Source organism: Ursus arctos, unplaced genomic scaffold, assembly GCF_023065955.2.
Source record: "Ursus arctos isolate Adak ecotype North America unplaced genomic scaffold, UrsArc2.0 scaffold_22, whole genome shotgun sequence".
Taxonomy (NCBI): Eukaryota; Metazoa; Chordata; class Mammalia; order Carnivora; family Ursidae; genus Ursus; species Ursus arctos.
In genome coordinates, this window is record NW_026622897.1 from 19393570 (window position 1) to 19405481 (window position 11912).

Here is an 11912-nt window from a genome sequence, read left to right on the forward strand (position 1 = left end):
CAGATATTCACTGTATAAGCTTTCGACTTTATATTTATTATTTTCATGATAAAATATTGCTACGATATAATGAGAGGATATTATAAATACTGGTATGCAAAATAAATTTGACAATTTGCATGAAGAATGGACAATTTCCTCAAAAATTTAACTTGTCACCTGTAGTGCTTTTAAAACATTCCACATATTTTTTGACACTCCCTTCAAAATGTGGTGCCTAGTTCCCCTCCCCTTGAATATGGGCTGGAATTCATGGCTCTCTTCTACTGAATAAGAAAAAAATAGGAACAGGGGCGCCTGGGTGGCACAGCGGTTAAGTGTCTGCCTTCGGCTCAGGGCGTGATCCCGGTGTTATGGGATCGAGCCCCACATCAGGCTCCTCCGCTAGGAGCCTGCTTCTTCCTCTCCCACTCCCCCTGCTTGTGTTCCCTCTCTCGCTGGCTGTCTCTCTCTCTGTCAAATAAATAAATAAAATCTTTAAAAAAAAAAAAAAGAAAAAAATAGGAACAGCCATTGCGGTGTCAGAGGCACTACACCTTCTTGTTTGATCTATCTGTTGGAGCATCTGCTCTGGGAAAACCGGCTGCCATGTTGCCCCATGGAGAGACCCCTGTGGTAAGAAATGGAGGCCTCCTGCCAACACCCAATGAGGAACTAAGAATCCATCCAGTAATCACAGGGTGAGCTTGGATTTGGATCTTCCAGTCCCACTGAAGCCTTTGGTTGTCTGCAACCCCAGTGAACATCTTGACTATAACCTCATGAGAGACCTTGAGTCAGAACAACCCAGCCAAGCTGCTCTTAAATTTCTACAGACTCTTTGAGATGAACTTTATGCACTGTGGCCATTCCAGAGAACAATATGATCCTACTTAAGATAAGGTAACTTTATGCTGCCCTATGACCTAAAACTTCTAGGTCCTCGGTATATATCCCAACTGAATTCTCTTGAAGGACCAGAAGGGGAAATGTACATTTTTCTGTGGCACAAGGAGTGTAAGCCAAATGTGTGTTCGTCAACAAGCAACTCAGGAGGTATAATGAATATATGCTTGTTTTAAGCCCTCAGTTTTAGTACAGTTTTTATGCAGCAATAGAAAACTAGTGCATTTAAGCTAATAGAAGAGACCAGAAAATCTGAATAGTCAAATATGTATTACGGAAACTGGATCCATTAACTAAAACATCCCCACAAAGAAAACCCCATGCCTAAATGGCTTCACCTATGAATTCTTGCAAATATTTAGTGAGGAGAATTGACACCGATCTTGTACAAACTTTTCCAGAGAACAAATAAAAAAGAAATATTTTCTAATTCTTTTCATGAGACCAGCATAACATGCCAGAGTCCTTCCAAGAAAGGAATATTGGATCAAGCTTGTTCTTTTTTGTAAATATAAATGCAAAATCTTTAACCAAATTTTAACAAACTGAAACCACCAAAAAAGCCAAGAATGTAATGTAGAGCAAAAGAAGCCAGAAACAAAAGAGTATATCCATATGATGCTGTTTCTAGAAAGTATAAAAGAAGACAACACTAATGTATGTTATTAGAAGTTAGCATAATGATTACCTTTTGGGAAATGATATTTAGGAAGGAGCACAATGGTGGCTTCTGGGGTGTTAGCAAGGTTCTATTTCTGGATCAGAAGAAAGTTTATTAAACTGTGTGCTTATGATATGTGCATATTAATGTCTGTATATCCTTCAATAAAACGTAAACTGATTTAGGTAAAAGAAAACACATACATACAAACCAATAATGAGCATTTGGCAAAAACACACACAATGAAAAGATACAGAAATGGGAATGTAGCAAGACTAATGGGGACTGGAAAAGATAAAAATGGGGAATAGAACAGACCCTGTTCCCAACCGGGATCATTACACTTAGCATACCAGGCAGCTCTGAATCAGAGCTGGCCTCTAGCCTGGGGATGGAGAGAGAGGCAGGCCCAGCCTGAACATTTGTGATCCCAGGAAAAAGAGTTCAAATAGAGGCCCATACACCATTATATCTAAACATTTTAAAGTTATAAGTCAAGCTAACAAACTGTTAAATAAAATATGTTCTGTCTACCTTGACACACAGAGACACATACACACCCTCTGTTATAATCATCAGGAATGCCAGGTTTGAATTTAGAATCCCCAGACTTCCCAGATCCCTTCTCCCCAAACCCCCTAAGTCCCACATTGCAAGAAGCCTCACAGTTGCATGTGTGGGCCGCCCACGACTTTTAATTTCAATCCAAATCCCTACAAAAGCCATTTCTCAGGCCCAGAAGTCTACACCAGCAGCATGGTCTACCCTTGGGATGAGGAGAAGGCCTGCACCGGCCCTGGAAGCAGGCTGGGGCCACCTTGACAGGGAATTACAGAGTCCCAGGTGCTAGAAAAGTGGCCTACAGCAGGTGCGTGTGCTCTGAAGGGACATGCCCCCTGAGCCCCAGGGACTCTTTGCCTTGTAAGAAGGATACAGCTAAAGGGGCCCAGTGTGAAGGCAAGGTCAGGGCCTCTCTTGCCAAGTCTGGAGACAGTGCTAGAGACAAGAGTGCCCTATGCCCCAGTGTTTGCTTTTCCAACCACCCAACTCCACCAAACTGAAATAGAGTTGACATTAGCCCTACACTTTACAGTTTACAAAGCACCTTCATGTACAATACTCTTGAACAATCCTCACAATCTTGTAAGATTACAACATAATACCATTTGATAGATGAGAGTACTGAACCAAAAGTGACTTGCCTGAAGTCACGTAATCAAAAAAATAAATAAAATGAGTACTACTAGGTCTCCAGTGGGAGACTTTTCCTTCCAAATTTTAAAGGTCATGTTCTTTCCACTATTCACTACTGCCCTTCCCCCATCCCCCAGGTTTCTAGAGAACTGATGGAGGCTTTAAAAAAATTGTAAATAGATGGAAATTGTACGTATGTGGCTGAAACATTGTGGGAGAAGACCAGAGGCAGGGAAGGAAATTTAACAGCAAATATAGAGTCGTTTCTGGGAAAGAGCCTGGGGCCGAAGCAAAAATCATCACCGAGACAAAGAATACTATGTAGGAGCAACAATCCTAGCTGGGTCTTGGGGGCTCCACTCCCACCCTAACCACAAAATGAGGGCCTTCAACAGATTTAAGCAATCTCCACCCAAATTCCACACCAATTACATGGGGGGCCCTGGCTCCACAACCCTCTTTCTCTCCACCACCCCACCAAAAATACTTTATTAATGAGAGGGCAGCATAAAGCCACGGGACTTCATCTGCTCGGGGACAATCCAGAGAGAGCAGCCTGGCACCGGCCCCAACTGACACCCGACCCTCCTCCAGTGAGGACCCACTAAGCTATGCCTCCCTTTAATTACCAGATGCCTGGCTCAGGGCCTGGACGGTTATTTAGAGAACCAGTGCCTGCTCCTAGCACAGATCTCCGCGAGGCTGCGGCTGCAGGCACTGTCTGCTCAAAGCCAGCTGCCTGAAGCTGCCATCTCCCCACACCACTGTCCTGGGACCCTTCCTGCCAACTCTGCACCCCGAAGGTCCCCGGAACCATGTCGCTCGCACACGCAGCTGCGGAATACATGCTGTCAGATGCCCTGTTGCCTGATCGCAGGGGCCCCCACCTCAAAGGACTGCGCCTGGAACTTCCCTTGGACCGCATGGTCAAGTTCATAACTGTGGGCTTCCCCTTGTTGCTGATGTCGCTGGCATTTGCCCAGGAGTTCTCCTCCGGTAAGTGGCCTCCAAGACCCAGTGTACGAGAGACCCCCCGCTTTGTTTCACCTTTGCATGGGCTCTGAAGTGAGACAGCTCCCACACTGTCCAGCTTCTGTGACTTGGGCCTGGGCATTACCCAAAAGGCAGGCGATGCAGGGGTTAAGGGCACCAGCAGAACAGAGGCACCGAAAATTCTGAAAATCATTTCCCAACATTTGGAATAAAAAATATTTAGTTTTAATCTCAGTATTTCATATATTTTATATCATTGTAATAGTTAAACTTTTATTTTGATTTTCATATGGATGAGAGAGATTGGGGCTCCATAATGTTTTCAGGACATAGGACCACTAACGGTCCTAGTCAGCCATGCTTTAGACAAGTCTCTTACCGTCTCAGCCTTCTCCTACTCTGCCCCTCCAAGGCTTCCGATTTGAGGACATATGTTATGAGCCTGACAAATCATAGGTGCTAAATAAATCCATTCCTTCTTCTCCACAGACCATGGCCACACACGCAACCATGAACAAACACACATGTCTGTTCTAGGTGCTAGATTAACTCAGCAAATTTCCTCTGTTAAAGAAGAGGTAGACTTCTTGAGAAGTGGGATTTCTGGCTTTCTTTTCCGGCTGTGCGAGTAGCTTACTGTGTTTCCCAAGGAGGTACATCAACTGCCTCTTCATTCACCCACAAGATGGAGAGAACCATTGGTTCCCATTTCTGCCTCTCTCTAGAGAATGACGGGAAAACAAAACTTCCCCCCCCCCCAAGCCCACTTTCCTTTCAGCACAACCTGCTCACCCTTTCTCTTGATGTGGGCTCCGAAGCCCAGCAATTAACCCTCTAAAGTTTAGAACCTCAGAGATGTCAGTCCTCTCAGGAAGGTTTCACCACCAAACCCAGGAGTGTGGGGCGCCCCCGCTGCCTGGCTTCTGGGAGTCCAGGGGGAGCTCTGAGAGGAAAGAACCCACATCAAAGGCCCGTCACATTGGCAGCCCTGAGCCAAACAGACCTGTGGCGACTCGGCAGTGCGGGCCCCCAGAAGCCGGGGCCTGGGACGGAGAAAGTGCCTGCCAGATACAGAAATTGGCAGAGCCCTGGAGGCAACCCCCGGAAAGCTCTCCGCTGGTGAATCCCGGGTCCCCATTCCTCTGCTCCAACTCCAGGCTGCCTCCAAGCTCTGTTCCTGTTCCAGGGCCTCCCATCCGCTGCTTCTCTCCCAGTAACTTCAGCATCCGGCAGGCCGCCTACGTGGACAGTTCCTGCTGGGACTCGCTTGTTCACCACGAACCCGATGAGCTTGGCCAGCACAAGATGAAGTCCCTGTGGCCTCACAAGGTAGAGTGGGGGGGCTCCATCCGGCCGCTTCGGGGCAGGGGCGGGGGTGGGGCCGGCCAGAGCCACCTCGAGGTCTTCTCTCTGTCCTCTTCACCTCCCGGCCTCCTGCTTTTTTGTGTTCGTCATTGACTCTCGTGTTTCTTCAAATGTCCGGTGATCTTTGGTCGCCCGCTTTTATCTGATTGGAAGCTTCATGCCTGTGGGTAAGGCTGGCTGACCAGCCCTCTGATTATAATGAAGCCTTTGGGCCATTTCATTGGGAAAACCTCAAATATCGGTGTGTGTAATCCTTTCTCTTGGGCCGGTTCCCAAGAAGAATCAATGGATCCTTAATCTGTGCCGAGGGAATGGGGTGGGGGGGGTGGGTATTAAGCTCGGCTGCCAATCATCTAGAACTCAGCTGTGGGTCTCAGCACTCAGTATTCACTCAACCAACATGGCTCTCTGCGCTGCTCCCCTGCCCTCAATGAAGCCAAGCGCAGAGGCACTTTGGTTTAATGTCCCCAAAGAGTGAAGCACAAGCCTCTGCCAGGGGATGGAAAAGACAGTCGCTTGATAAGTGCGTCATGTTATGGGGAGGATCTGTGGGTCTGTTTTTTCAATATTCCTGTTGGCAGCCCCAGCTGTTCCCCCATTTTAAGAGGTGCCTCATATCTGCAATTCCTGAGTTTTTCTGGCTCTGTGGTGCAAAGACAGCTTGCTTGGCCTGCTTCACCTCCCCATCCCACAGGCTGCTGTGTCCTAGCATGCTACTGCTTTCCAGTTTGCAACCTCTTATGGCTCTTGTCTCCTGTTTCCCTTGTCCTGATAGAATTAGGTCTTTTTTATCCCTTTATTATCATTCTCGTGGGGCTTCATGAGGGAGCAGAAGTCATGTGTGTGTCCACTTCACCATGTTGAGTCAGAGGTCACTCATGACATTTTCTGGTTATGACAGTTTACAAGGCCTCCAAAGGCCACATGGGTCTGGAACCCAGACAAAACCAGAGACTTAATGGAAAGAGTTCATGGGGGTCTCTGTCACTGGAAGTGTTTAAGCGGGATCCAGATGGCAACAAGGTCAAGATTTTGTGGATGGGGTTCAAATGTCAGGAAAGAGTCAAACGGTCTGACAGGATGGCCTGAGCGCTCTTTAACCCAGACTCTCTGGCTCCACTTCAAATCCACTGACACAGAATCTCCTGGGGTGAAGTTTATTTTCAAGAAATGCCATTTCTTGAACAGGAATGAAAAGGTTCTGATTTTCTCTAGTGGACTGGTGTAGTTTTCCTAACCTGTCTCTAGTGTTTAGTTCAAAAACACACAACACACCTTTTTCTTCTCTACCTAGCTGCAACCAAATATGCATCCTCCCTCTTTTTCTTCAAACTCTCCTCTAAAATAAAAAGCATCCCTGCTTCAGGAGAAGCTATAGTCAAGTAGTCCTTAAGGGAATAAGCTTCAAAATCAGACTGCCTAATTCCCGATCCTGCTCCCCCACCCACGAGATGTGTAACCTGTCTAGGTCACTTAACCTTCTCGTGCTTCAGTCTCCTTGTCTATAAGAAAGAGATCTTACTAGTGTCTGCCTGGCAGCACCCTCCTGATGGTCAAATGAAATATGCATGTGAAGCACCTAGCACAAATGTAGCTTCAAAAGCCTATAACGAAAACAGTTTTTACTGTGGCCAAAATAGTGGCTGACATCAGGTATTGCAAATTGTGCAGCAAATTGTGTAGTTGAGGACACGAGACTCACACGTACCTAAGTGTCAGCTTGTGTACATGCATAACAGAAGTAGCCCCCAAAGAATTCCAAGACAGTCCCTGATGGTGTCATTTGGCATGACCATGACTGCAGAGGTGAAAAGACCACCGCACAGGAGAGGAGTCGGGGAAGGCAGCATGGAGGATATGGGATTTGACCTCTTCCTCTCAGCAATGTTGGGGCCCCTGGCTGGGCTTTGAAAGCTAACAGACTCTGGATGCTTGGTGATAAAAACTTGGAGCAGTCAAAGAAAGAGAGGATGATGGAGAATGAAGATTAAGGATGAAGGTCACTGTTTCCCAGGATGTGACGCCGTGACCACTGCTGGCCATGATCTCTGGTTAGCGACCCAGGCTAACATTCGTGGGGAACAGGGGGTGTGTTCTCGTGTTCTCTCTCTGTCCCCCTCTCCCCTTCTTTCTACCTTATTCCCTCCCTTCTGTCCTCCCTGGGGTCCTACGCCCCTACACAGACCCAAGATCTGAGGAGTGGAGCCGGGGAGCAGAAAGCTCCACCATCCCTTCTCCTCTGGGCTTCGCTATATTCAGCCAAGTCAGTGGACAGCCTTAAGTCCTGGGCCTTTGGTGGCTCATTCCCCACACTGCCTCCCCATTCTGAGGCAGGAAGCAGGGAATGAGAGCCCCTCACTCAGAGCTCTCTCTCTACAAGGCCCCTGCACCCTGGGCCTCCCTCTTCAGCTCACTGTCGCCCCGCAGGCCCTCCCCTACTCCCTGCTGGCCCTGGCTGTGGTCATGTACCTGCCCGTTCTGCTGTGGCAGTATGCGGCTGCGCCAGCCCTCAGCTCAGACCTGCTGTTCATCATCAGCGAACTGGACAAATCCTACAATCGCGCCATCCGCCTCGTGCAGCACATGTTGAAGATCCGGCAGAAGAGCTCGGACCCCCACGTTTTCTGGGATGAGCTGGAGAAGTGAGTAGCCTTTCCCGCCCCTTTCTGAAGGACTCAGCTGCACGTTAACACGATATCCTTGCAGGGTCATCTTTAAACTGTCCTCTATACCATCCTTCTCAAGAATCCGAAGTGTTTAACACACCGTCTCACTCACTTTCTATCATTTCTCCACGGGGAGGAGAGACAGGACTCTTCCTTAGTTTACAGATGAACACCCCAAGTCACAAAGGGGCTAATCTCTCTGATGTACTACTTTCACATACCATTCCCCCACTCGGAACCTCCCCCCACACCTCCAGAAAAAGACCCAAATTCTCCCAAGTATTTTTCCAAGGCCTTCTACACACCGTCACCAACTACTTCTTCACACCTCTGACCACCAAGTGACAGAAACCTCCCACTCCACCCAGGCGGTCTCCTCCTCTTCTCCTGAATAACCATTCATTCACTGAAGCATTCATGCATCCTTCACTGCATCCCAGGTGCTGTTCTGGAGCTTCGGTCCCATCAGTGTGTGCTGCGTGTGTTGGGGGCAGGGGTGAGGAGGAGACAAAGCTACACCTACCCGTATGGGGCTCACACTCTACTGAGGGGAAACAGACAACAAATAAACACAACACATATGCACATTATATGGCAGAAGATAAGTGGTACCAAGGGAACAATGTAAAGCTGGGTGAGGGTGTCAGGAGCTGGAGGGTGGTGGAGTGGTGCAGTTTTAAATCGGGCAGCCTTGTAATGAGTCATGGGACTTTACATCAAAACTGGGGATGTACTGTATGGTGACTAACATAATATAATAAAAAAATATTATTATAAAAAAAATAGGTTCAGGGACGCCTGGGTGGCTCAGTCGTTAAGCCTCTGCCTTCAGCCCAGGGCATGATCCCAGAGTCCTGGAATCGAGTCCCACATCAGGCTCCTCTGCTGAGAGCCTGCTTCTTCCTCTCCCACTCCCCCTGCTTGTGTTCCCTCTCTCACTGGCTGTCTCTCTCTGTGTCAAATAAATAAATAAAATCTTTTAAAAAATAGGTTCAATAAAACCTATGATAGACAAATAAATAAATAAATCGGGCAGCCAAGGGAGGCCCCAGCAAGAGGAGGAGCATTGAGCTGAGACGTGAAACTATATTCTGTCTCCTGTTTGTGCACATACTCGATCCTCCGAAAAAAGTTCCTCTCCCGTCTATCTTTCTGAACTCGATCCTCCTCTTGAAGCCAAATCCAAGACAGTATTCTCTGTAAAGGTTTCTGAACACTCTGGCTCATGCCTACCTCTCCCCTAACTTGAACAACTTCGTGGTTTGTGTCCATCATTTTAGCCACAAATCAAGCATAATTTTTATTTCCTATTTGCAGATCTTATCTGCCCCTTCCCCACAAGCCAGACCGTAAGCTCCTTCAGAGCAGAGACTGGCTTACAGGTGCCTGAACACCACAGCTCTCAACCAATACCTATTGGCATCTTTATTTTTATAAAATGGATGGATGTGGTTATCTAGACTCCCAGTCCAGTGCTAATTTAATAAGCCCATTGCTTCCTTGAGGACCGCGTTTTAGCTTGAAGGTTTAGTCTGCTTTGCTGGGCAGAAATCCAGTGTGATCATTGGTTATTCACTGATCATTCACTGGGTAGACCACATTGCACTCATTCATTGGAGAATGAAGATACACTCACACACCTCTTTGGGGAGAGGAGTGGTTATGCTCAGGGAAGACGGATTTTCATGTGAGCCAAGAATGCCATGTCGGACACACAGTTTCCATTACTTCCCCGCAGGGCTCTCTCAATATATATGGTTCTAAATGGTCTGTCCTAACCCTGCCTCCTTTCTTCCCCTGCCCAGGGCTCGGAAAGAACGATACTTCGAATTCCCCTTGCTGGAGCGGTACCTGGCATGTAAGCAGCGCTCACATTCCCTAGTGGCTACCTACCTCCTGAGGAACTCCCTCTTGCTCCTCTTCATTTCAGCCATCTACCTGTACCTTGGCCACTTCCACCTGGATGTCTTCTTTCAAGAGGAATTCAGTTGTTCCGTCAAGACAGGGCTGCTTAGTGATGAGACCCACATGCCCCATCTGATCACGTGCAGGCTGACCTCTCTGTCAGTTTTGCAAATTGTTAGTCTCTCCAGTATAACAATATACACCCTGTTGGTTCCAGTGATAATATACAACCTCACGCGACTATGTCGATGGGACAAACGACTCCTATCCATCTATGAGATGCTCCCAGCTTTTGATCTCCTCAGCAGAAAGATGCTGGGATGCCCCATCAATGACCTCAATGTGATCCTTCTTTTCCTCCGAGCCAACATCTCTGAGCTCATCTCTTTTAGCTGGTTGAGTGTCTTATGTGTTTTGAAGGACACGACCACCCAGAAGCACAACATTGACACAGTGGTCGATTTCATGACATTATTGGCTGGCTTAGAACCCTCAAAACCTAAACATCTCACCCACCGAATAGGTGATGAAAACCCATAGTTAAGAAACCATGGAGCAAGAAATTTTATGGAAAAGTAAAAATCTCTCTCCTTCTTCACAAGCCTCACACACTAATGTACAAAAATACCCACTTTAGAAATGCTAAGTGTGGATTCAGCTGAATCATCTGTCCTGTTTTATGTTTTCCTAAAGGTGAGAAGATAAAATCAACGCATGAAAACAAATCTGAAAGTTAGAGCTGAAGAGTCAAAGAACTAAAAAATTAGGTCTAGAGCATTCTATGAGGATAGGGGGGAAAAAATTAACCAGAATTCTAGACATTCTGCAAGGAAAGAAAATTCTAAAGGCTATTTATGGAGGCATGTTCTTCTCTGTATATTTACTCCACGGCCCTTCTAGGTACACACTCAGCTCAACCCAAAGAGCATGTGGGGCAATCTGCCAAGTGAATAAAAATGTGAAATCCCTGGAAACCCTGTGGTGTGGCCTGAAATCCTAGGAACTTGCCAGCTTGCTTTGTGGAAGTCAATGACCTTGCCCAGACCCTGTGTGACCCACAGAGTGGGTCAGAAGATAATGATGCAGGAATTTATTATCTGCTCTTGGGGGTTAGGACAGCATAGAACAAGGTCAGGGCCATGTGTCCGCTGTGGGGGGAGCTATGGTGGTTTTCATCATCTAAACCAGGGACTCACTTCACCAAGGGCTGGGATTATGGGCTGTGGACTCCTTCACTGCTCCTGATGGGCCCAGGTGTCCTTCTAATCCTCCAGGGGATGCTATACCTCGTCCACTTAAAGCCAATCACTGAATAGCAACCACTTAGAACTAAATGGGAATGACAGTAAAGTGCTGTTGAGCCCCTTCTCTCTCTTCTCTGACTCATTATCCCATCTTAGCTTCTAATTTCCATTTCTATGTCTGGACTTAAGGGAACCTTGGTCTGACTTCAGAGGCCCTGCTCAGCCCACAATACCATGCTGTCTCTCATTGGGTATTTCTTTTTAGAGCTGCGTATTTCTTCAGAGAATTTTTGTATAGGCCATGTAGACCCTTCCTCATATAGGTAAGCAGAAGAATTACATTGCTCCCATGCTTCTCACGATGCTGAGCCTTTGAATGTGCTGTCTCCACTGCCCAAGATGCCCTCCTCTGTTCTTCACTGGCCGGCCACTAGCTCTCCTTCAGAGTCTGCCCAGCCATATTTTCTTCAGGATGGCTTCCTATCTCCTCCCCAGTTCCCTAAAGATGTGCTGCCATATCATTCAATACCTACCTCTGAGATAAAAGTTATTACACTGTATTAATACTGCCCGGTCTTTTCCTCTTAAATAAGTTTCCTAAAATCTGTGTCATAGTGGGCACTAAATAAATGTTCTCCTGAATAAATAAGTGACTGAATGATGCTTGACAATGTTACATTGTTTGAAGCACACAGACCCAGCCCCTAAATAATTTTGTACAAAAAACACTTTGTGCACAAAGATGCACTTTACAGCAACTGATGACCAAAAAGCCAAACAACATGGAAGCAATCACGTAAAATTATTATGCCATAACTAGAATATTAAGCATCTGTTTGAAATTATGGTTATAAAGCAGTCATAATAACACCACGAAATGACTATAATAATGGTAAGTGAAAAAAAAAAGGAAACATTGTATTATCTAACATACATAAAAATGCATGAAAGTATTAAACACACATGTTAAAAGCGGCTCACCCTATGTGGCAACATTAT

General features: G+C 46.6%; 1 protein-coding gene across 1 annotated transcript; it reads left to right on the forward strand.

The window, feature by feature from the left end:
* Nucleotides 1–3500: 3500 nt before the first annotated feature.
* On the forward strand, nt 3501–10599 carry PANX3 (pannexin 3). Its single transcript, XM_026505242.3, has 4 exons — nt 3501–3736; nt 4920–5062; nt 7526–7740; nt 9570–10599. The coding sequence occupies exons 1-4, from the start codon at nt 3556–3558 to the stop codon at nt 10207–10209; spliced, it is 1179 nt and encodes a 392-aa protein (XP_026361027.1). The 5' UTR covers nt 3501–3555; the 3' UTR covers nt 10210–10599.
* Nucleotides 10600–11912: the final 1313 nt, after the last annotated feature.